This window comes from Seriola aureovittata, chromosome 14 (genome assembly GCF_021018895.1).
Source record: "Seriola aureovittata isolate HTS-2021-v1 ecotype China chromosome 14, ASM2101889v1, whole genome shotgun sequence".
Taxonomy (NCBI): Eukaryota; Metazoa; Chordata; class Actinopteri; order Carangiformes; family Carangidae; genus Seriola; species Seriola aureovittata.
This window is the reverse complement of record NC_079377.1, coordinates 3,999,785-4,024,176: the sequence shown is the minus strand read 5'-3', so window position 1 is coordinate 4,024,176 and position 24,392 is coordinate 3,999,785. Positions and strand designations below refer to the sequence as shown.

Below are 24,392 nucleotides of genomic sequence, written 5' to 3'. Positions count from 1 at the left end.
ATATCCAGCATGTTAACTTTATATTCTCATACACAAAGTCCAGTGCAAGATAATCTTCTGTCTTTCCTCCTTTAATTCTCAGGAATTGAAAATGTATCACAATGAAATGATCAGTGAGTTAAGTCCTGAGCAAAATTATTTCCATATAGTGTATCTCAAAAGTTTGGTGTATCTCAACAGAGATGCACTATATGGACAAAAGTATTGGGCCACACCTCTTAATCACTGAATTCAGGTGTTTAATTCAGTGCCATTGCCACAGGTCAATCATCACCTAGACATGCAGTCTGCCTTTACAAACATTTGTGAAAGAATGGGTCGTTCTGAAGAGCTCACTGAATTTGAGTGTGGTACTGTAATAGGACGCCACCGTTGCAACAAGCCAGTTCGTGAAATATCTTCCCTCCTAGATATTCCACAATCAACTGTGAGTGGTATTATTGCAAAGTGGAAGTGTTTAGGATCCACAGCAACTCAGCCACAAAGTGGCAGACCACGTAAAGTTACAGGGCAGAGGCGCCGAGTGCTGAGGCGCATAGTACGTAAAAGTCTGACTCAAAAACTGCAGAGTTCCAAACCTCCTCTGGCATTAACATCAGCACAGAAACCGTGCGGCGGGAGCTCCATGGCATGGGTTTCCATGGCCGAGCAGCTGCATGCAAGCCTTACATCACCAAGCACAATGCCAAGCGTCGGATGGAGTGGTGTAAAGCACGCCGCCACTGGACTCTGGAGCAGTGGAAACGTGTTCTGTGGAGTGACGAATCACGCTTCTCTATCTGGCAGTCTGAGAGGAGAACGTTACCTGCCTGACTGCATTGTACCAACTGTAAAGTTTGGTGGATAATGCTATGGGGTTGTTTTTTCAGGGTTTGGCCTAAGCCCCTTAGTTCCAGTGAAGGGAAATCTTAATGCATCAGCTTGCCAAGACAATTTGGACAATTCTATGTTTCCAACTTTGTGGGAACAGTTTGGGGAAGGCCCTTTTCTGTTCCAGCATGACTGTGCTCCAGTGAACAAAGCCAGGTCCGTAAAGGCATGGTTGGGTGAGTTTGGTGCGGAAGAAGTTGACTGGCCTGCACAGAGCCCTGACCTCAACCCCCATCGAACACCTTTTCGATGAACTAGAACATAGATTGCGAGCCAGGCCCTCTAGTCCTACATCAGTGTCTGATCTAACAAATGCATGCTCTTCTAGATGAATGGGCAAAAATTCCCATGGACACTCCAAAATCCTGTAGAAAGCCTTCCCAGAAGAGTGGAAGCTGTTATAGCTGCAAAGGTGGGACCAACTCCAAAATAATGCCTATGGATTTACAATGGGATGTCATAAAAGCTCCAGTACGTGTAATGTGTAGGTGGCCCAATACTTTTGTCCATATAGTGTATGTCATGCCATTGTAGAGAGGGCTTAAGGTCATTTAGACAACCAATATAGGATTTATAGAAAATGTAAAAACAATTAAACTGATATAAAAAGAAAAAATAATATTAAGAAATGATACAAGCATTTTATTGGCTTCCTCACAGTTGCAGGGTTGCTCATCTTTCTACTGTCATAAAAGGCCCAAAAAAATAGGTTTTAAAAAGTTTTTAAGTAGATACATTAATTAATTCACCTTAAAATATTCTGTCTTGGACACTCTATTTTTGAAGTGTCACACACCTTATTTCTTCCTCATATCTGTGCACTTTCTGACACCTAAGACCACTTTCTCCCATGCAGAACATTTTCTCCACAGACACAGGTGTGTCTGATTCAGCTGCTCACACCTGCTGATGCTCCTCGGAGAATAATTATCTTCAAAAACACAGGCTGATTCAGTGACACCACATGCAAAGCAGACAGAGGTGAAGGTGGTGTAATGATGGTGGAGATTAAAATGTGGAGTGAAAAGTCTGATTACATCTGGAAATACAGTGGACTCAGTCTATCTACAAATGAAGAATGATGTTGCACAATCTGTTGATTCTGTCTAAATGGGATCTTTGGTAAAACTCTAATTGTAGCTGTAGTCTTTTGCTAATACTGTAGAACTGTAAATTAATTTTATTTGTCTTAATAGTTTGATCTCATGTTGAAAACTAGTTAAGAGTAATGTGTAAAGACGCACTTTTTAACACCTAAGGTACAATAGTTAAATTGGCCATGACAGTAGCCAGACCACAGTTGTAACACAGGATTTGATAAATCCATGTAACCGGATGATAACAATACACCACAGGGGTTTGGGAATGGTTTCATCACAACAATCAGTCAACTCAAAAGTGTCAGTTCACAGCATCTAATATATCCCCTGCATGTAGTCACATCCTTACATTCATAGAACACAGAGCTTTCCTGGTCATAAACATAGTCGTAACTATAATTAGGGTACCTGTGTTCGCCAGAGCGAGAGGATGAGTGTCATCAGGTGAAGAATTAAACCCACTGCAAGGCTTGAGATAATGATGGGTTTCCCATCTTCCATGTTTAATATGATGTAAATCATGAGTACTTGTGTCCTGGAGGAATGTCTGTGCTGACATGCTAAGCACGGGGATGTCCCGACTTGGTGGGCATGTCACTGCAACATGTAACACCAATTCAATCTGGCTCCTCCTGTAATGTTACCACAGGAACAAAGGGGGTTTAGCTCTGGAGCTCTAAATCCTTATACAAGGCTTTGTTATAATTCTTTTTTTTTTGGCTCAGAGTCTCTGTCCAAAATATGCAAGCTGCTATACAGAGCCCTCTTGACACAGTTAAGTGTCTTGTAATACACAGTGGGAAACAGCCTATGTTATTACTTTTACTTTGCCTTACAGATTGCTGCATAGAGCAGTTGATATATTTGACACCATAAAGAAAATACATTTATTTGGTGTGTCTACTAAATTGTTATGGCTGTGCTGAGTGCTGAAAGGTGAAAATGAGTCGATCAATTTTCCATATCAAAAGTTATTATCATGGGGAAAAAAATCACACACAAAATGTTGGCTTTAAACCTGGTCACACATAGGCATCTCAGGGGTTAATTACCATATTGTTCTACCTGTAAGTCAAAGCAATATCTTCCCATTATGACACCAACAAAAATAAATTAAAATGAACAAATAGAAAAACACAAAGTAGTGTAGGCAGACACAAATACAGGAATAAAGAAAAGTGACTTATTGTAACTATTGCATCGATTTAATTAATGCTTCGAGCGCCCCCTGCTGGCAAAATCAAAGTAGAACCTTCTTCTCCACGCATCGAAATTCCCGGAAAAGACGTAATTGTGTCATCAAAATAAATGTATCGAAATTGTTAAACGTGATTGGGATTACCGAGTTACTATTTTTTTTAAATATATTTAATGCTGCAGGTCTAACCCCATTTGAGTCCCCTCATTCTCTGAAAGCAAATTTTTCAAATTGAATCCACCATATTGCTAAATGCTATTCTATATATTTCTCTATTTTACTCTTATTGGAGGCTTTGGTGGGTTTGGGCCAGTGTTTTACACACACTACAAATGAAATAACGATGTGAACCCTAAATTGTGTATATTGAATATTTACCCAGATGATTTTGTGACATCTAAATATATCCAGGTCCTTACTCAACATCTGCTTCTTGAAAGACAACCTGTATGTGACAATATTGAAGTAGAAGGATGGAACAATGAACTGAATTGGCAGCTATATAGGCCGGTTAACCCCCCCCCCCTTTTTTTTCTTCTTCATATTATGTATTTTCTATTATTATAATTTGTGATTGTTATATAATTTTACTCATTTATTTATTATCATATATGTTGTATTTTTGCACTTATATGTGCCTTCTTGTTCCGTGTTTGTGTTGTTCTTAAACAAAAAAACAACAATTTGAGGATAAAGTACAGGTGTATTTAGATTTAGACGTATAATTTATTCATTTTTCTGGTCAAGCCGGGTCAAGTCACATTTATTATGAAAGACTCAGACCGGAAGTCGTATTGTTGTTGCCGCTGACGTAGTACGAGCGAGGGAAATTGAGTCGCTAACGTGAGTGTGAAGAAGCAACAAAATAAAGATTGGAAGCACTTTTACTTCGTGATGAAGCGAACTTTTGTGGTGTCAGCACGGACGCGTTAAACCTTTTAACATAGCCAAATTAGTCGAATAAGCTTTAACACTAGCTGTACGTACATATCTTTATGTTTTTATAGTAAGCAAGCTAACGTTAACCAGGAAGCCAAGCGTTGCTAAGTCAACGCAAGTCACCGGCAAGTAAAAATATCTTCGACGTTTGGAGCTACGTTGTACTTAAAGAGAAAGCGTTTTATTAGACATTTTGTTCTCATACCTGAGAAAGGAAAGAGGGAGTTCGTCGAAGAGTTGTTGGCAGTCGCTGGGGATGTCATCGCCTCCATGTGGACGCAGGAGTCATGAGGGGTCAACTCACACATCAGACAGCGATTCAGAGGACGAGGTACCTGTTGTCTTTACTCTGCTTTATTTACAACAAAGACGTTTATTTTCGCCCTTCCCGACAGCTGTCCGACGCTGTCCTGATCTGAAACATGCACCACTAACCAATTATAAACTTACTTTTTTAATTGTAAAGTTTTCATAACACATAAAACCAAAACTTAAATGACATAAGTTGAACACAGATGAACATAAAAGTAATGCAAATGTAAAAAGAAATAAAAAAAATCACAGCGGTACATAAATACACAAATATATAATGTATATAAAACCTAGGAGGAAAGGTAACAATTCAGGAATTGATTTGTTTGTGGATAAAGAATTTTGCATTCAGAATTATGAAGTCTGGTAAAAATTCAGATCATCATTTGGATTATCATAGTAATAAATAATATTTTTAAGGTTGAAGGAGTAGAGAGATATTATTCTGCGATATTTCACACAAAAAATAGGTGAGAAATTGTTTCTAAATCATGTTTACAAAAGGTACAAGAGGAGTCAATATCTGAAAATTTGGCACAAAGATAGTTAGCCAGGTGTATATATTATGCATAATTTTAAAATGAATTCCTTAGCCTTGTATGGATATTGTAAAGTTGTAACTCTTGACTGTGATTTGTTTATGTCCCCACAGCCCAAGCTCCCACTCAACCAGTTCTATCCATACATCCGCTGCGCCCTGTGCTGCGGCTTCCTCATCGATGCCACCACCATCACAGAGTGCCTGCACACATGTAAGTTACAGCACAGGTCATCTTTTACTCCTCAGTCAAGTGGATGGTTAATCCAGGGCTTTCCACAATGATAGGGTCTGGCGTCTGCTGTGGAACCTTTTAATGCCACTATTCCATCATATACACTGATCTTAATGATTATATATTTAATAAGTTTAACTACCAGAGTGTAACATGTAATTGTGAAGGAGAATTAGGCTTCTTGTGCTTTTTAGCCCATTTAAGATTATACCTACTCTATTCCTGAAAGATGAGAACATTCATCCATGGTTCTGATGTTGCCCTTGCTGGTTCCTCTACCTGCTCTATAAAACGGTCGATTGATCAATCAATCAGACTTTATTTGTTTAGCCCTTTTCATACAAACAATACAAAACAAAGTGCTTTACAGAATAAAAGCAATAAAAACACAATACAATACACGCATTTACACGCAGAACAATAAATGACCAAGTAATGAATAAAATCAATAGAAATAGGACAATAACAGGAACTGAGGAAATGCTGATGAATCATGAATCGCAAAGATAAGGATAGAGTGATAAAGATAAAACAATAAAATGCTAAAAGAGAGGGGATGTTTGGAAGTGAGTAAAACCAGAAATAAAAGCAGAAATGAAATGAATAACCAGAAATAAAAGTTCGGTATTAAAAGGAAAATAATCGAGAAAATAATCAAAGAATGAAAGGACAAACTGGTGACACAGCTTAAAATATATAAACAAAACCACCTTTGTAAAACCAAATTACATACTGCATCAGTAAAATATTATATAATATATTATTACACATTTCAATTTAACATGACATCAGTTCTAAATTGAAACATTTACAAGAATTGAAATTAAAACCAAATCAAAACTTGAATTAGCAGCATGTAGTCATTCCAGTATTCTTGATCAGCTGACTTACTTTAACAGCATTGCCAGTTTTAGTGTGTGTTTTTCCATGTGTCTTAGAGATGGCTCTGCTGTAAAAAGCGCAATGTAAATAACGATTGTTCATTCATTCATTAAGCCCATAAACGTCTCTGTGGTAAATATGGAAAAAGCAACCATTCAGTGGACTTTCTAATGCCGACTGCACAATCACCAGCAGTGTTTACTGAAGTAGCCCGTCTAATAAGGATGTCTCCTGTCTGTGCAATCATTGCAATTCTTGATATGTTTTGGGCTTTGTAACTTAGCAGCCCCGTTACATACACACAATAGCTATATAACACAGACAAAGGGAAAAACACCAAAAGCATAACATGGGCACTTTAATCTGATACGTCCTTTTGTCACTGAGTGCATAGCAACGTATAAGCATTGATTTGGTTTCTCCTTTGGAAACCTGACTTTCTGGGATATGGTAAGGCAGATTGACAACATGGTGATTGATATACAATAAAGGTCTGAACTTTGGATGCATTTAACCTCTCACATGATGTCCACATATGCCAGAGTTAAACCAGACCATACAACAATCGGTCAACATTAGCTTATCACTGATAAATTAGTATCGGTTTATATATTGGCCAGTAATTAACAAGAAATTTCAGTATCAAGAAGCCAAAGACATGTTATATCAAGTTAAACTGTCTGCATTACATAGTTTGTCCAGCAGAGGCAGTTGACAAGTTTTCTACAGCAAAACATCCTCTTCACTGTTTGTTTTGATCACAATTCTTTAACAAACAGATTTAAGGGATCATTATCAAACATGTTCATGTGCAGACATAATATCAGCTGGTATAGGTATAGTCATAAGATTATTTAGATTCAAATATTAATGTATCACAGCCCCAAAAGTCCATATTAGTCTGGCTGTCACATACTTGACTCCTGACTGTGTCCCCTATTGTTTTGTGTTTAACCTTCTCCCAGTTTGTAAAAGCTGCATCGTGAAGCACTTCTTCTACAGCAACAGGTGTCCCACATGCAGCATTGTTGTCCACCAGACACAGCCCCTTTACAACATCAGGTAGGCCCGCTCATTCTTGAAGTGTCTGGTGATTTGTTTCACCCTCTGTGCCTGTGAAATGACCAGATGTTTTTGAAAGTTGAATTGGAGTTAGTCAAAGAGAAAAGAATGGAAAAATCCTACAAGAATAGTTCTGCAAATTGGAATGCATTACTCAACTTGTTTGAAGTTTATTGTCAAAGGTCTGAGATTTTGACCTGAAGAATTCAAAAAGTGTTTGAAATTTATGATTTCAATGATTTTATAATTTATGAACTCTGCTCTCACTCAGATCCGTAAGTCTGTTAAGCTTCAAATGCTTTTTTCCCTGCAGGCTGGACAGACAACTGCAGGATATTGTTTACAAAATGGTTCCCTTCTTGGAGGAGCGTAAGTATGTGCACAATGTACAAAAAACTGAGTACACCCTTGGTCAGTGTCCCTAAAAGGTTAAGTACTTACAAGTCCTGTCCATTTTATACAGTTTACACAAATTTGGCTAAAAATACTGAAGCTGATTAATTTGAAAAACAGAAATGTCTGTCTAGATAAACAATAATGAAAGCTCCATATCAAAGAACCAACTGCAACAAAAGTCAGTTCACCCCTCATTAGTGGGATTCAGTTCTTTTATTTTTTTATATTGTGTGTGTCCACCTTTAATTTTGATGGCAGATTAGATCCTCCAGGGCTTGGATGATACACAAACCTGTGGACATGTTCTGTCATTCCACATAGACGTCTCTTTTCAGCTGCTCTTTGCAGGAGGGGGTTTGTTCCTCTGCCTTCCAGACAGTTCTCTCCTGCCAAGCTTCTTGAGACTGGGAGTCATCTTTTCATTTAGTATTGGGGTAAACAAACTTGCATCCATAGTGCCTAGACCTACATATCGGCACAGATAATCATTGTCCTGAGGTTAATGCACGAGTTGCATTAGACACAACCCAGGACATTGATGAAGCTGTGGTGTCCACACGTTCTTTTACATCCTCGTTCATAAAACTAGGTTTAACTGGAAGTCACTTGTGTAATTAGTTATGTGGCGTTGATTACAGGTGTTCAGGTTCTTCTGTTACCTGTTTGTTTTTAATTATACATAAGATCATTAAGCCTACACTTCAACTTAAAATAATGTAGTATGGTGCAATTTTGAAATCATTTAATGTTTTAGTGATATTGCATAGTAAGTTTTGTTATATACTTTATGTATAGTTAGATGTATTTAATGTAATTTTTTTTTTCTACAGTTGAACGAGAGAGAATGTGTAACTTCTACAAAGAGAGAGGGCTGGAGGTGCCAAAACCAGGTAAAATAGTTCTGCATTAAATGTTTAAGTAAACAGTATATAAGCTGTGTAAAGTAACATGCAGTAATGTCGCTTTCCTTCTTTGTAGAAAGGTATTCAATATCAAAGTATTTGGTGGACTTAACTGCACCGTTACTCTACATACTGCAGAGGGGCTCCCAAATCATTTCTAAGTAACAAATGTTTTGCCTGTCACTGCAGTGCCCCCTCTGTCCAATCCGAGTATTCTTGCTGACACTGAGACACAGCCTATGTTTCATCAGACTGTGATTAGTGGGGTCTGCACTGGAAGTATAAACACAAGAACAAAGGTCCTCAAAATGGGGGAACAACTGCTGGGGACTTTTCCTCTTTATTATTCTAATAGGACAAAGTAAATTACACTCAGAAAGATTTTGAGTTTGTGACGTAATGATCACAAATAATTCCAGTTTGTGAATTTGTAGTTGTAAATAAACCTTTGTAAACCCCTAAAATAAATCTGCATGAGATATTCAAGTTTTAACATGTGTAGAAAAGATTCCTATTTGTAAGAAAAAATAAAAGTATGACTGTGAATAAAATCTGAACAAATTGTGAACAAAATCAGTGGTGTGGTAACACAAAAAAGGAAAGTAGTGCTTTCTGAACATGTGTGCAGACACGAAGCAGAACACTATGTGTAAAACCCATACTGTGTGTGAAGTAACAAGTATGAATTCTGACCCTGTTTTTACCCCTGAATCTGATCTGAGATCTGAATTCCTTGCCACTGTCGCCAAGTGCTCTCTCACAGTGGAATGTTGGGTCTCTGTAAATAAAGAGTACAATCTAGACCCGCACATCATGAGAGGTGCCCAGAGATAAACTTCTGTTATGATTTGGTGCTATTTAAATAATGAACTTGACTCGACATTAAATCTGAAAATTCATAAAGTTGGTCACTGAAGTGATTCGTCTGTGTTTTCTCTTTGCACCTTTGCAGTAATGATCACCTCTCCAGGTCCTGTTGTGTCCAAGAGGCAGAAGAAAGATAACATTCCTCAGTCTGTGTTCACCATCCCCCCTGAGCTGGATATATCTCTGCTGCTGGAGTTTGTAGGGTAAGGATTCATTACCGCTATAAAAGGTGCTCAGCCTCTTAGACATTTATACATAATTTAAAGGCCCTATACAACTGAGATGAAAACACAATGTAGTTTGTAGTTGTAATAATCCAATTTAATTACCTGTACTCAACTGTTTCTCGCTAGCTAAATATATCATGGTATTTTCAGTCATCCCCTCATGTTTTAGCGAGTCAGTTAGCCACATGTGGTGTCGGGATGATACAGAGGAAGTTCAGCATCTGGTACTTTCAGGCACACTCAAGTGACAGCGATTTTGTCCTCTTTTCTTTTCTTTTCTTTTCTTTTCTTTTCTTTTCTTTGCTGTGAAATTGATGTTGAAATTTATAAAAAAATAAGAGGTATTTTCTTGGCCGTCATTGGACTTGTCACAGGTATAAATAATTATATATATATATATATATATATAAATATCTAAAAAATTAGAGAGGTCACAAATTGTATTTCCAGGATTTGGTGCTAGAAGTATAAAACTCTGTAGATTCATCACAAAAACTACGTGTATGCACAAAACCAGAAATATGCATACACGTTCTTTTCGTGAGAATTATAAATCCATGCGTACACATTGGTCCCACTATAAATCTCACTCATTGAGAAATTGGGCACGTGCACAATTGCACAAATGGGAGGCAAAAATTTGCATCACTAAACTTCAGTTCAATCACTCCAAATGTAAAGTCTTGTTTTATCTCCTTCGTTAGGCTCCAGACAGGTGTCTAAAATTGTGATTAGTAAATATTAAAAAAGTATGGAAACAGTTTACAGAAACAATAAATAACAAGGATATTAATCAATGCTAAAGTAAACATTGAGCACACAAACACAATTATTGTAACTAACTTGAACCACTTTGGAAAACTGTGTGTACACATGGTCAGTGCGTGGCATGTGCACATTCACACTGCACATTCTGTGTTAATAAATATCAATTCATATGCGGGAAATGGCATACACATGGTTTTTGTGTGTATGCATCATTTATGCATACGCCCCCTGGTGCTTTGCTTTTAGTCTGTAGACTGACCTGAGTTTGGCTCCTGGCGAACATGTTGTAGAAAATGAATGACATTACCATGCAGTTACTTAGACGTGTCACCAGATGGTCCTGTTGTCTTACACCGAGTGCCTGCTCACGACAAAAAATGTATTTACATTGACTCTTGTTTTATTTTCAGGGCTGAAGAAGGCATTAACAACTATAAGGTAATGATCTAAATCTTAAATATTTATTAGGTCTTATAAGATCATAATAGTGCGCTGTAACAGAAACTATTAAGACAAGATGGATGATAACTAGATAAAGCTGCACCCTGGATTTCTTTGGATTAGAGAGCCTGTCAGATATTGCATTGCATTATTTATCAGGGTCATTTAAATTTACTTCACTTGTGCTTTAATTGTAAAATATTTTGTGGCGTTTTAGCACTGGTCTCTTAGTTTTTAGCTGCTAGTTTTTCTACTGTCTTCAGCAGCTATTTGCTTATTTGCTGTAACAAGCAGTTTACTGTCGGGTAGGCCAGTGATCTTTAAGTGAAAATTTTCAGTAATAAATTAGGTTTTAAATGAGAATAATTGTGTGGTATTAAATAAGCTTGAAGACAAAACACTTGTTCTGTGTAATAACAGACTCAACTTCAGGGTTAAAGTAGTGAAGCCACCTTGTTTTCTCAAGGTTACACAGTTTTAAATGACATGTTAAAACACAGTTTTAAATGAATGTCACTCGTCTGAAAGTCTGTGATACAGTATATTCTTCCCTGATCATCCTGTTCCTGTGTAGCCATTAGAGAGGCCGTATGTCCGTGTGTCTGGTGAGGCCACGATCCGCCACGTGGAGTTGTTCATCAGGAGGAAGATGGAGCTTAGCCCAACCTGCCAGGTGAGTCTGCCAGGCTTACAGCTAATCAGTTAACCAACTGACATGACTACAGTCCTGATCCTGATTGTTGCTTTAGACAAACTTGGAAGCAGGACAGCAGAAGGCAGTCGGCATTACAGTGTAGTGTAGGCGTGCACAGTGCCCGGGATCAGACTAGTGTTTAGACTCCTTCACTTCTGCATATTTATTAAAAATCCGAACTGTATTTTAGTCAGAGCCTTTGTTGTGGCTCCAGGTTTTGGTCAGGGACCTCCTGTTTGCTTTAATCATCCTTGAGAAGTGTGTAGAAATTGATTGGAGTCCACCTGTGGCACACTGAATTGATTAGACACAGTTTACAAAGACACACACCTGTGTATGTAAGGTCCCACAATTCACATTGCATATAAGGACAAAAACCAAACCATGAAGTCCAAGAAACTCTGTAGACCTCCATGATAAAACAGTGGTGAGGAATATATCAGAACAATATAAAACAGAAGTGCAGTGGCCTCAACAATCTTGAAATTGTAGAAGCCTGGAAACATCAGGACTCTTTCTAGAGATTGCTGTCTAACCAAACTGAGTCACCAGGTAAGAAGGGCCTTGGCTCCAGAGTGCATGCGACCTGAGACTGTGGTGACAGTTCACCTTTCAGCACGACATGAAGCATATGGCCAAGAAAATCATGTAGATTGCCCACACAGCATGTTGACATTGTCAAGATATGGTTCAGTTTTATGTGCCAGTGTTGGTGCACATCAGCTCTCCAGAAAAGCAGCAGTTGGATCACTTGTTCCTTTGATTGGCACATCCTGGCTACCGTACCCTGACTACTACTCCTGCATGTGTGGTGCAGTTAGGAGTCGCTATGTGTGTCAACTGACTTGTGTCAAACAAGCTACATGATGCTTCATGTGCAATATGTAAATCGATTTAACAAATCAGCTACAGGTTTTTGAAGTTACAGTAGTTGTCGCAATAATTTTACATATTTTAAAAAGTATGTGAAATGATTATTGTCATCATTGGACCTTGTATGTAGCAAAAGGGTTAATACAACACATAAGTGTATATGTGTTGGACTGGGATACAACCCTGATAAAGGCAGGATAGCTGAAAACAGAGAAATAAAGCGGACGTGTGATGTGTTTAATTTGATTAATTTGCTTGTTTGTCAGTAAATTACAGCAACACTGGACAATGTGAAAGTCAGCTTTATCATTATCTTATTGAAAGAAGTGACACGATGCCAGTGTTACACAAATCAACTTCGGATCGGACCTCATGTATCTCTATGGGTGAACATATGTCAGCTGACCGTCCTCCATGATTAAAACTCACTTAACCATCTAGCTGGAAAGAGAGAGAAACAATAGACCAAAGAGAAATAGAAAGTGTCTAATAGTGGGAAAACAAGAGGGAACAGAAATGCACATGTGGACAGTGCGGAGACGAAACAACTGCTGAATCCAATCAGAGCCCAAAATAGAAGGGTCAACCGCTCAGGTCAAAACTCAGCAGGCTGCCATCGTCTAAAGGACGGCAGACACTCATTGAGGACAACCGTAATCTGATTACAATCAAATTATTAATGCAGTGATACCATATGTCTGTCTCAGAGCTGTAAGAGGAGGCTGATGATCACAAATGTTCGTGTCAGGATCAGATGTGGACGTTTTTCTTTGCTCAGAGCACAGACAGAAATATTCAAGTGCGGTCAGTTTAACAGACAGAGTTCAGGAGTGGGTGTATTTTGTATTTAGTAACACGTGGATGAGGATTAGCAGCTTACACTGATTTCCTGGCTTCACTGCGCCTGCCTGTCTGGACAAACCTGGACAGGACAGAGGGAGAGGAATCATTGGACACTGTTCATTGTAGCAGAGGTCACAATAGTTATGGAACTCTTCCCTTTAAATTCTTGCATTCCAATAACACTTTTAGTATTAGAATCAAGATGTTTTAGTCTACCCCATCATCTCCATCCAGTTTGTCATAAATATCTGAGGCATTTCCTGTGTGTGTTTAGTGTTTTTCGTTAGATAAATGTGTCCCCTGCATTTCTGATGTGGCAGTGTGTAGATGTGTAGAAGGTTTAGTCTGGTCAAAACTTATCCATAATCTGAAATTCTCAAGCACTCATGATTTGTCCCATCAAATTGGGACTCAGCTCTTTCTGATTGAAGTGTTTCTGTGTGTCCTGCAGGTGGACGTGGTTTGTGGAGATCACCTCCTCGATCACTACCAGTCACTCAAAGACATACAGAACTCTTTGGGCGAAGAGGCGCTGCAGGTAAGAGCCAGAGACACACACTGGAACAAACCACAATTGTAATAATTGAAATTTCATAGGAATACTGATCCTGTTGAGTGATCCTTTTGTTTTGTTTCCATTTTGCTTCAGGACGGTCTGTTGGTGCTGCACTTCGGTCTGGTCCTGCCCTCCGAGTCTTGAGAAGTTACCTCCTGAGGTCTTGTTAGACTTTGATTCTCTTCATCAGACTCATGATGTGGAGTAAAGTGTCTACATTTGCATTATAACTGCTTCCTGACTGTCTTGGACGTGTTGATAGACCACGTCCAAGAACTCTAAACTCTGAAATTTCACACTGTAGCATCAAATGTTCAACTCTAAAGACGACAGGTACATACGTTTGATTTACCGAAGTGCCAGCATTTAAAAATGAATTTTACCTGACAAGTGGAATTGATAACTTTCTGTTCCTACTGCCATGATCAGTGTGGTTCCAATCCACAAGAATGTGACTTCTAGACTTCTGCTGTTGCTTAAACTGGACTTTACTGTTAGTGAGTGTGGAAGTGTCTGTAAAGGCAACACAAGCTGCATCAGTCTAGTTTAACTCTCTCTTTATAAACCAGGGACCTGTTTCTTATTTGTTTATATTTATGATTTCAAGTGTTGACTGTGATTTCAGATAGATACTTCTGATCTAAAGGGCTTGAAACAAAAGGACTACCACTACCAAAGCTGTGTGTGTGTGTGTGTGTGTGTGTGTGTGTGTGTGTGTGTGTGTGTTTGTGTGTGCGCACATGCGTGTGTACGAGCTTAGATTTGCATAGTATCTTTAAATCCATCTTGCTTCTTGGTGATCTACACATTTAATTTAAGGGCTATTAACTTTTCTATAGAGCGTCTGCTCGTGTAATTTAATACAACTGACTTGATAAATATTAGCTGCCAGTACAACTCAGAGTCAAAAGCATTAATTTATAGGGTGTGTGTATAAAGAAGTCTTTTGATAGTTTATTAAAAATAGCTTTCCTATTTGCTTTTGTCAGTTTGAATTAATAAATAAAAGCACAACTGAAAAGTGTTTCCTAAGTCATCCATGTTTCCTTTTGCAGGGGTGGGTTTAGAAACTTGGATCAGGCAGGAAGATTCAAAGAAGTGGGACACATTTTGGAAAACAGTTCAAATCTTTTAAGACTCAAATCTAAAGCCCTCATTCTTGGCTATAATAACCTGTACATTATTAATAGTTACATTGTTTATTTAAAGCTCCCATATAGTATAAAGGTAGATGTCCATGTGTTGTTTGATTATAAAGCAGGTCTGGTTCTACATTAATACGGTGAAAGTATCAAGCCTCAGTCCACAGAGAAATGCACACAGCCTGTATTCAGAAACACCCTCAAAACCAGCCATCACGACTTGTAACTTTGTGATGTCACAAAAAGCAGTCACGGCTCTCAGCCATGCCCAAAGCCCTGTCCACATGGACCCACAATCCAACCTTGCAGGATTTGGTTTCTCTGAGTGTTTACCTGAAATCTGCTGTATTTTTATTGGGTCACTCAGAAAACAGTCAGCCAATCAGAAGAGAGACTCAGCCTCCTCTCTTCTGATTGGTCATATTGTCTCTTTGTAGTTGTTTGATTGACTTCCTTTGATAAAAGTCTACCAGCATGTATTATTTAGTATGTAGTACATGTAGTATTTAGATCTTTCTATGCTGAATTAGTTCTTCATTTTAAAGGTGACTGAGTGAGTCACTAACCACATCTATAGAATGATGGGAAAAACTCAAAGTTTTGCAAATCCTAAGAATTGGGTGGAGAAAACAGTAGAATTATGGGTATTAAATCATTAAAATATAATGAGCTGAGGCTCTTTCTCTGTGTGGTCTGAACTAGTGGAGGCTGACATCTAAGTGGAGGCAGAATGGATGATCATCCTCGTGTATTTGTGAATATGCTGACTTGGATAAAGAAACATGGAGACCAGTTTGTCAGTCATGTCGTTTTATTCAATGCATTATTCAGCGCAATTGAAATTTCCAGTAGGTGTACACATTGGACAGTTGGACTACATGTACTGTTTGATGCGTTGAATATTTTCAATACTGAAGCACATTGTAATAATCCATGCTAGCTATTCTTTCTGTCACTATAAGGTTTTCCAGTACAGAATACTGTACTGCAACACTGATCATGTTAGTGGGGTAATCTACATTTCATAATGTCTGCAACAGTGCAACCAAAAAGCCAGCAGACACTGACATCATCCACATACACTATGTGCCCAAAGTGCTTTAAACTCAACGTTCATTGACAACAACAGACAGGTGGCACTACACTAACATTTGTGTCTTTCTCTTATGAAAGTCTGTGTGGGCAAGCTCTCTTTTTTTTTCTCACCTGGAACACAGGTTTCAGTGCAATTTTACACAGATGCAAATTCATCCAGGAACAGTGCTTGGTCACATATCTGTTACTGTACAGTACACTTGATATAGATTTCCAGGTTGGCTAACTTTGTTTAATGTTGAAGTTTTACAACTTTATAGTAGCGACAACCCTCTTTTTATTTCAATAAAGTCCAAAAATCATCTTAATACTGAGACCTGTTCCAAAGGAAAAATGTCAAATTATGTACTACCAGATATTATCACCAAAATACCGACTTTCAGCTCTAATTGCAAAACACTTGTATTATTGTCTTTAACAAATACAGTACCTTACTATGAACTCACTACACGTGCAGTATATCTCTTTCCAGATAGCCCTGTGTGTATGTCTTCAGTTGTTGGAGTTGATGTCCGCCTCATCTTTATCCTCACTCATCTCCTTGAAGCTCTCCTTCTTGGCTCCGTCTTTCTCCCTCTGGCTGCTCCTGGAGGAGCTGGCTGAGGCTCGGGGCTGGAAGCTGTAGCTGGCAGCACTGAAAGACATCCCTGAATTAAAGTGAGTCTCCTCGCCCTCCAGCAGTTTCCTTATAGGACCAAAAGAAAGAAATGACAGACTTAATACACCTCACAAAGCTTTAAGACTTTCAATGAGTCCACTGGTCAGGAAGTCGCCATGTTTTGTTGGGTGTGTCCTTTAATCCAGTCAGCACCTGTAGGCAGCGATCTCTATGTCCAGGGCCATCTTGACGTTGAGCAGGTCCTGGTACTCTCTCAGGTGCTGGGCCATCTCACCCTTCATGTTCCTCAGCTCAGTATCCAGGTGGCCAATAGTGTCCTGTTACATTGGAAATGAGACAGCAGAGATTATCAGTCGTGTCTAAACATAGTTTTCTTAATAAATTCACTTACCTAACATATACATGTATATTGACTGTTCTTAATCTACAACAGTACTGGTTTCTCTGTGGCATAACTTCCTTTTCTCCTTGAAGGAATAAAATAACCTTTTGGAGCTTTCTCTGAGAAGTCAGAGAAAGCAGATGGACTTCCTGTATCCGATTTAGCAGATCAGAGGTTAATCTAATAGACATGCAGGGTTAATTCACTAAGAACTGTTTCAGTAAGTTACAGAGGCTTATTAAAGTGATTACCACACACTAAATTTCTTGACTTTGGACCTTGAACCTGAATGAGACGATCTGTTACTGACACTGAGCTGTCAAACTTTGAGGAGAGAGCCATAACTTTATTTGAGACAGTTTTTTTTATTACAGACAGGAATTGTTTAATTCTAATTTCCCTCTATTTTATAAATATATTTTATCGCATTTTACTGGGAAGCATCAGTGCTTTCTTTTATATGTAAATTTACTGTTTCTGCTTTTTGTAGCTAAAGGAATAGTTCACATTTTGGGAATGAGTTTATTTACTCTCTTGCTGACAGAACTAATAATAATAATAAGTAATACTCACTCATTAATTACTCTGCCCTGATTGTTGATTTGCATATTAATTAAACCCAGCACCTTTTCTTCCTGTTGAACCTAATTTTAAATTGTTAGACACTTTTTGGAAATACACTTTCTTATCTAGCTACAGCCAGCAGCCAGTTATCTTAGCTTAGCTTAGTATAAAAACAGGAGGACACTAGTTGTGAAGCCACCACACAGTTAATGCGGCTAATCTCTATGCTAAGATAAACTTATGCTAAGATAAGATAAGCTAAGATAACTGTCTCCTGTCTGAAGCTTCTTATTTAGCATACAGCTAGAGAGTGGTATTGATCTTCTCATTTAATGCTAGCCAATAAGTGCTGAGATTAATTAAGATGTAAGCCATCAATCTGAACTGATTAATCAATCTGTAGGTATTTGAATAATTCTGTAAAAAAAAAGAAGAATCAGAACAGTGAGTAGTGTGTAAGTCACAATTACCCATGTTGTGCTACAATGCAGGTACCAAACTTCCTCATTATTAGTGAAGTACAGACTAAAATACAATAAAACCCAGAGAAAGGAAAGTCATGTGCTCTCAGGTCCAAGTCACCTGCTACAGTCTACATGGAGGTCATTTCTGTCGACAACTCTGTACAGTAATAAGATTGGAAGTGAGCAGATCTCACGGTCAAGTTCGCCATGAATTATGTCACAGCTTGAGTAAAGCTGTTAGCTAACCACACACAACAGGAAGTCCCCAATGTCGAGTATGAGCCGGGAATCCAGCAAACTAACAAAATGATTCTGCTCATCGCAATTTTGGGTACTAACAGAAAGGTTCAATAAAAAAAACTTGGGGTGGTCCAACGTGTGGTCCCCACACAAAAGCTGTCGGACCCCTTGCGTACACTGGGGTCCCGGTTTTCTGACCCCATGAATATAGAAAAACAAGGCAACACACACACATACTCTCCACATTTGGTCATTATGTGGAGCATGTTGTTTTTGTTTCTGGTTTTGTAGCAGGTTATTGTCTAATAAACAACTGAACAATGTCTACCTGCGTATCAGTTTGACTGACTGTTCAATAAATAAAATAAAACTGTAGCTTCTGATGTAGTAAACTACTGTTGCCATGTTGCTGTAGCTTAGCTTGCTACATGTCTCTGGAGAAACTGTAAGCTTAGCTCACTTCACTTTCCAAGTAGCTTGACCAACACTTACATTTTCAGGAGAAGAAGAAAAATGAAGAGAATGAAGAGAGGAAAATGAAACTTGTGTGTGTGTTTCTAAAATCCTGGCTCTTGCCCTGCTAGATACCATGAGAGCTGAGGAGACAGGGGTACAGTAAAGCTCAAAGCAACATGGACGCTAACATACAGTATGTTCTCCTGGTTGATAGTGTGTATCCTCTCACTTAGAGAACACTCACTGTACTTTATAATGACTGTGATTCTTGCCTGCAGTGCTGTGACTTCAGTGTTGTGTGCATCCTCCATCTCTGTGATCTGCCTCTCCAGAGACTCGTTGGTGCCCCTCAGAGTCTCCATCTCGATGGTCTTGGACTGCAGCTGCCTCCTGAACTCATTGATCTCCTCCCTGCTGGCCCTCATGGCCTCATTGCTCCTGGTTGCCTGCTCGCTGAGGCTGGCAAACTTGCCCTTGTACCACTCCTCGGCCGACTGCAGGTTTTTGGAGGCGATGGACTCATACTGGTTGCGGATCTCCTTCAGAGCTGAGGTGAGGTCCGGTTTGGCGAGCTCAACCTCCACGGAGACCTGCTGTGCTTCCATCAAGCTGCTCAGCTCCTGCATCTCCTCGTCGTGGACCTTCTTCAGGAAGGAGATTTCATCCATCAGCGACTCCAGCCGGCGCTCAAGGTCCAGGCGGACAGCTGCGGCGTCGTCCACGTCCTTCCTGAAAGACTTCAAAGTGTGTTCAGCTTCCTCCCTTGCCCTCGACTCCTCCTCATACTTCACACTGAGCTTCTGAAATATGAAATGAGAGGGAAGGTAAGAGATAAGAGGTGAGTAAATACAAGTTGTAAAATACAATACAATTCACAGCTCCCTTTTTGATTTGACGAGGAGAAAAGGTAAGATAAAAACTAAATAAAAGTAGGAAGAAGAAAACATCTCCTTACATACTCATCCTTTCCCAAACTACCCGGTGGTTTTACCTGCAGCTCGTCCTCCATGTTGTTCCTCTCGATCAGAATGCGATTCTTGTCCCTGCTCAGCTCGTCCAGCTGTGACCGCAGGTCCCTCATCTCCTGCTGGTAGAGGTGAGTGATGCGGGACGGCTCGCTTTGCTTCTGCCTCAGGGTCACCAGCTCCGACTCCAACACTTTGTTCTGCTGCTCCAGGTTCCGCACTTTGTCGATGAACATGGCGAAGCGGTCGTTCAGACCCTACACAACAGGATTAATGCTTGTTTATCATCACACAAAGTCTTCTACTGGGGACAGAGGGCTACTATCATTTACCATCCAAACTTACAAATCCAATTATTTTAATTGCTTATATGTCTGAACACTCTGTCTCTATTAATAAATTACAGGGTTTTTTTTACAGTTTTTTTACCACTCGAGGGCAGCATAACAATCTAGAAACACAGCACTGACATATTACCACCTTAAAACTGTTGATGTGGCTAACATGTTAGAAAACAGTTCTTATTGATTATTGCAGCTTTAAATTTGTTGTGCAGCTTTAAAATTGGGATGAACTGAAGAAAAGCATCCGTCCACCTAAATGAGAGCCTGTTGATTTCTCTGTGTGCCTGGCTGACGCTGGGATGGGCATAGACACTTTTTCAGGGCAAAATGGTAAATCACAACTGCAGAGTTAAATCTGAACAGTTTCCTTAACAACAGACGGACAGCACACACCAGAGAAAACTTCATCAACATTAGATCTTTCTCTTCTCTCATCTCTTTGGTTTGAGACATCAAATGCAACTGACGTTACCGTACATGGGTATTAAAAAATACATGTATGTCTTCCTGCATTTGACTTCTCCAAACATAATGTGCCTGGTTCAGATATTAGCTCATCGTCACAGTATTAGAGAGAACATTAGCCCCGAATGAATGAATGTACTAGTGTGTTAAGCCTAACATGTGCTCATTCTTTCTTTCTTTAAATATTTCTGAGGCATTTTTCCTTCATTCAAATATGGACATGAGAGAGGTGACAAGATACGAGTGGTGAAAGAGGGAGAATGACATGACACAAAGTTCCTGGGAGGAGAATGGCACCAGGGACATTGCAGTCACATTAAATGGTTGTGCGTCTTACACACAAAGCCACCACAACGCCCACACAGTTTATTCTTAACCTTGAAGACAGGCGCAACTCAAAGTGCTCTTACTTGTTTGTTTTGAAGTAGAGCTAAACTGACTGGTCTTCTAATTAATTAATTGATCAACAAAAATTAATAGCAAACTTCTCAAGCAAAAATGCTAAAAAAAAAAAATATATATATATATATAATGGCACCTGCTTCTTAATTGTGAGGATTTGTTTGGTAGTATATTTGGTTTTTGGACGGTTTTGCTCTATTCTGAAGCTTTTGACCGTATCACACGGTCTTAAACCCTCTGAATCGTGGACAATTGGAAGATCTACAGCAGAGCAATGCAATCTGCTGTGACATGGTCAAACGGTCCAGAACAGAGTCAGTGAACCCTGAGCTGACCTCATGTTACTGGTGTGATTTAGTTACAGCTTATGGTATTTATAACAGGGTGCTGATCTGTGGGCAATAATACAGAGCATCAGATTTATGGGAATTAAATAATAGTTAATTAAATGGTAAATTTTGTAAGTAAATAAACGGATTGGTCCTTTCATTATAGTAATTATGTCTGTATGGTTTGTAGTATATTAGCGTGTTATGTTGATAAAGGTTTCTTCTAATACAGCTCAGAATGAGGTCATTCTGACAAAAGACGATCTTAATTCTAGTTTTCATCTCATGAACTGATTTAGTCTTTTAGGTAAATGCAAGTAACTACCTGATACTCAAGGACTGAGACACCAGAACTGAAGCTAATTGGCCATAAATGTGGAGCTGATATGGGAAGTTTTATGTAAATTGGATGAAATGTCCTGTTTTATTATTCACTTTAGACTCAGTATATATCAGGACAAGTCGTGTCCATTAATGTTACTTCATATCCTAATGTCTGTAAACACTTTTAAATAAACCTCTAAATGTTTTTCAGTTACCCAACATGCAAGAAGTGCGGCAGTGTTTCAGCCCTGCACACCCACCTGCAGCTGCTCCTTCTCGTTAGTTCTGATGACTTTGAATTCATTGTTGACAACGGAGGTCTGGGTCAGGTCCAGGGAGTCGGTCGGCACCGGAGAGAAGGAGGTGGAGGACCGTCCGGTCCGTCTGTACAAGCTGAGGGAGGACGCGCTGTTGCGGGACGCAGCCATGGACCTGAACCCCGAGGAGAACCGAGAGGAGGTGCCGCTAATGCGAGTGGAGGAGTCGGGGAACCTGGGAGAATCCCCGAAAATCTTCCGGTAGGATGACGAGGTGTAGCGGTCTCCGTAGTTCATCTTTGCCATGAGTCAGAGATAAAACTGAGGGACTTAAAGAGCTTTGCAGCAGCTTATAGGCAGCGGGCTGCAGCCAGAGCGAACCATTTTACGCGCGACCGTACACGGTTGTATAATATTAGCGCGGTGCACAGTAAGGATGCTGAATGAGGTTTTGCTGTTTACAAAGAACAAAACAAACACTGATGTAAATTTTCCAAGATTTCGTCAGTGTCTCGGCTTCATTTGGTGTTTACAAACGATGGACCCGTCCACACATGGGCATCAGTCCTCCGGGCTACGTGCGTCATGCAATTCACCTCTCATACCAGCAGACAGAGCCGTGTGGCTGAGGAAAGTCCCGGTCAATATGGATCAATCTCAATCCTCAAACCTCCCAGTGAGAGCGAGGGTGTTTTATTACAGTTTGGATGTGGCTTTGGAGAAAGAAACGAATGTAAGAAAAACATTTGTCTTTCCTCCTTTGAGTCTGGTTGAATGTTTTTCAGAAGAGATTATCTGAGTCATATTCTCAGGTTCCTGCCATAAGGCTGTATAGGCAAGTGGGCCACCGTCTGAGGGTCCCAGATCCTTAAAGGGGCCCAAATTGTAGGCTACATTTGTTTACATTAATGCTGTAAAGAGGATAAAAGACACAACACTCCATGACTCTACAAGGAAAAGGCTACAAACAGTAACTGAAGGACTTAAATATCTGGATGTCAGTACAGAACTCATGTACTGGTCCCTGAACACGGATGCCATTTACCTGAAGGGGCAGAGCCGGATCTTTTTCTTCAGGAGGCTCAGGTCCTTTGACGTCTGCAGTGAAACGCTGCACATGTTTTATCAGTCAGTGGTGGCCAGTGTACTCTTTATGCTGCAGTCTGCTGGGGCAGCATCATGTCCGACATGAACACAAAGAGACTGGACAAGCTGGTCAAAGAGGCTGGGTCTGTGCTTGGCAGGACTCTGGACTCACTCAGGGCTGTTGTGGAGAGACGCATGCAATGTAAGGTGGAGGCCATCTTGGACAAAACCAACCATCATCTCCACAACATTCTGGCAGGACAGAGAAACAGCTACAGCTGCAGCAAACGTCTCATCTCACTGCGCTGCAGAACAGAGATGTTCAGGAGATCCTTTGTTCTCACTGCCATCAGGCTGTACAACACCTCAGCCACAGGAACTGGACTAATCTAATTATTATTGTTCATTTGTTATTAACCTTTATATTCTTCTTCTTCTTCTTCTTCTTCTTCTTCTTCTTATTATTATTATTATTATTATTATTATTATTATTATCAACAATGAGCTAATGGACACATGAATTTTCCCTAGGGGATAAATAAAGTATCTATCTATCTATCTATCTATCTATCTATCTATCTATCTATCTATCTATCCTGCACAGCCTGCTCACCTGTGTGGAAGATCTTTAATGGTGGTCACAGACTTACCTGTCTGACACTGTTCCTGGACTCTGGTTATAGTTGGAGTTGGGGATGATGTAAGCCGCCACACTGGGCGTACTGTCTCGTGGTGTGTGGTCACCCCTGGCTCCATCCCATCATCTTAAGGTGCCCCCACTGATGTAAAGCTGTAGCAGGAGAAAAAAAGGTTCCTAAGACCTTGTTCTAATACAGTGTACACCCCATGTTTGTTCAAAGGTGGCAGTCAACTCCTGCCTGCCAAGTGCTAAGTTGCTTCCCTGTTGGACACACCATGCCTCAGGCTGTTATGAAGAGGAGTGGGCTTTGGTGTCTTTGCTCATGGATGGATTACAAGGTGACAGGCCCCTGGACACAGACATGTACAAGGCCCCTCTACATAGGAGTCATTTTGTTGTTGTGTTTTGTCTATTTGTGTTCATGTCTCTGTGTGGTCATCTTTGTGGTAGTTCACTGTCTCTTTGGAGTTGTTTATTTCAACCTACCATATCTACCAAAGTGGTAGATGTTTGGTGCACGGACTCTCCGAGTGCTATTTTGGTTCATGTAGGTGCAGCAGTGACAAAGAGCTGGGTGAGCTGGAATATAAATGAGAGGCAGTCACATAGCTGGTCTCATCACTCTGACACAGCTGGGCCAGTCACAGTGAAGCATGACAACAACAGCTCAACAAATGGAAAGACGCGACTCCAGGAAATCATGTTGTTGTCGAGATGGTGCGGAAATATTGATGACGCCGTTTATATGAATGCAACAATCTGACAGAAAGTGGCAGCAGATTGACATTGGTCCAGAAACAGATGTGGTTCTGAGACATCCATCCTCAGTTTCAAGACACATCATGATCCACCAGAATGTGAACAGCTCGATCTGCGCTGTCTCATTTGAATACACCTCCCACCCTTTCGCACGTC

The 24,392-nt window shown here is 39.8% G+C and overlaps 2 protein-coding genes across 2 annotated transcripts; one reads left to right on the top strand and one right to left on the bottom strand.

Moving 5' to 3' along the window:
- The first annotated feature begins 3,968 nt into the window (after window positions 1-3,968).
- On the top strand, window positions 3,969-14,760 carry pcgf6 (polycomb group ring finger 6). The gene is made up of 10 exons (XM_056394684.1): window positions 3,969-4,438; window positions 5,072-5,171; window positions 7,040-7,136; window positions 7,450-7,505; window positions 8,363-8,422; window positions 9,387-9,504; window positions 10,707-10,734; window positions 11,312-11,410; window positions 13,599-13,685; window positions 13,797-14,760. Exons 1-10 carry the CDS (start codon window positions 4,364-4,366, stop codon window positions 13,845-13,847), a joined length of 771 nt encoding a protein of 256 aa, XP_056250659.1. The 5' UTR covers window positions 3,969-4,363; the 3' UTR covers window positions 13,848-14,760.
- A 534-nt stretch (window positions 14,761-15,294) lies between these two features.
- LOC130181002 (alpha-internexin-like) lies at window positions 15,295-22,952 on the bottom strand. Its single transcript, XM_056394722.1, has 5 exons — window positions 21,755-22,952; window positions 19,657-19,887; window positions 18,938-19,465; window positions 16,752-16,876; window positions 15,295-16,625 (listed from the first exon to the last, which is right to left on the bottom strand). Exons 1-5 carry the CDS (start codon window positions 22,055-22,057, stop codon window positions 16,433-16,435), a joined length of 1,380 nt encoding a protein of 459 aa, XP_056250697.1. The 5' UTR covers window positions 22,058-22,952; the 3' UTR covers window positions 15,295-16,432.
- Between the last annotated feature and the right edge of the window lie 1,440 nt (window positions 22,953-24,392).

What these genes read in the sequence shown, in the direction of transcription:
- pcgf6 (XM_056394684.1), top strand. Translation starts at nt 4,364, where the DNA reads ATGTCATCGCCTCCATGTGGACGCAGGAGTCATGAGGGGTCAACTCAC. An exon ending in ACAGCGATTCAGAGGACGAG is followed by an intron (nt 4,439 to 5,071) that starts GTACCTGTTGTC and finishes ATGTCCCCACAG; the next exon opens with CCCAAGCTCCCACTCAACCA. An exon ending in TGGGCGAAGAGGCGCTGCAG is followed by an intron (nt 13,686 to 13,796) that starts GTAAGAGCCAGA and finishes ATTTTGCTTCAG; the next exon opens with GACGGTCTGTTGGTGCTGCA.
- LOC130181002 (XM_056394722.1), bottom strand. Translation starts at nt 22,057, where the DNA reads ATGGCAAAGATGAACTACGGAGACCGCTACACCTCGTCATCCTACCGG. An exon ending in ACATGGAGGACGAGCTGCAG is followed by an intron (nt 19,466 to 19,656) that starts GTAAAACCACCG and finishes TTCATATTTCAG; the next exon opens with AAGCTCAGTGTGAAGTATGA. An exon ending in CTGAAGTCACAGCACTGCAG is followed by an intron (nt 16,877 to 18,937) that starts GCAAGAATCACA and finishes CCAATGTAACAG; the next exon opens with GACACTATTGGCCACCTGGA.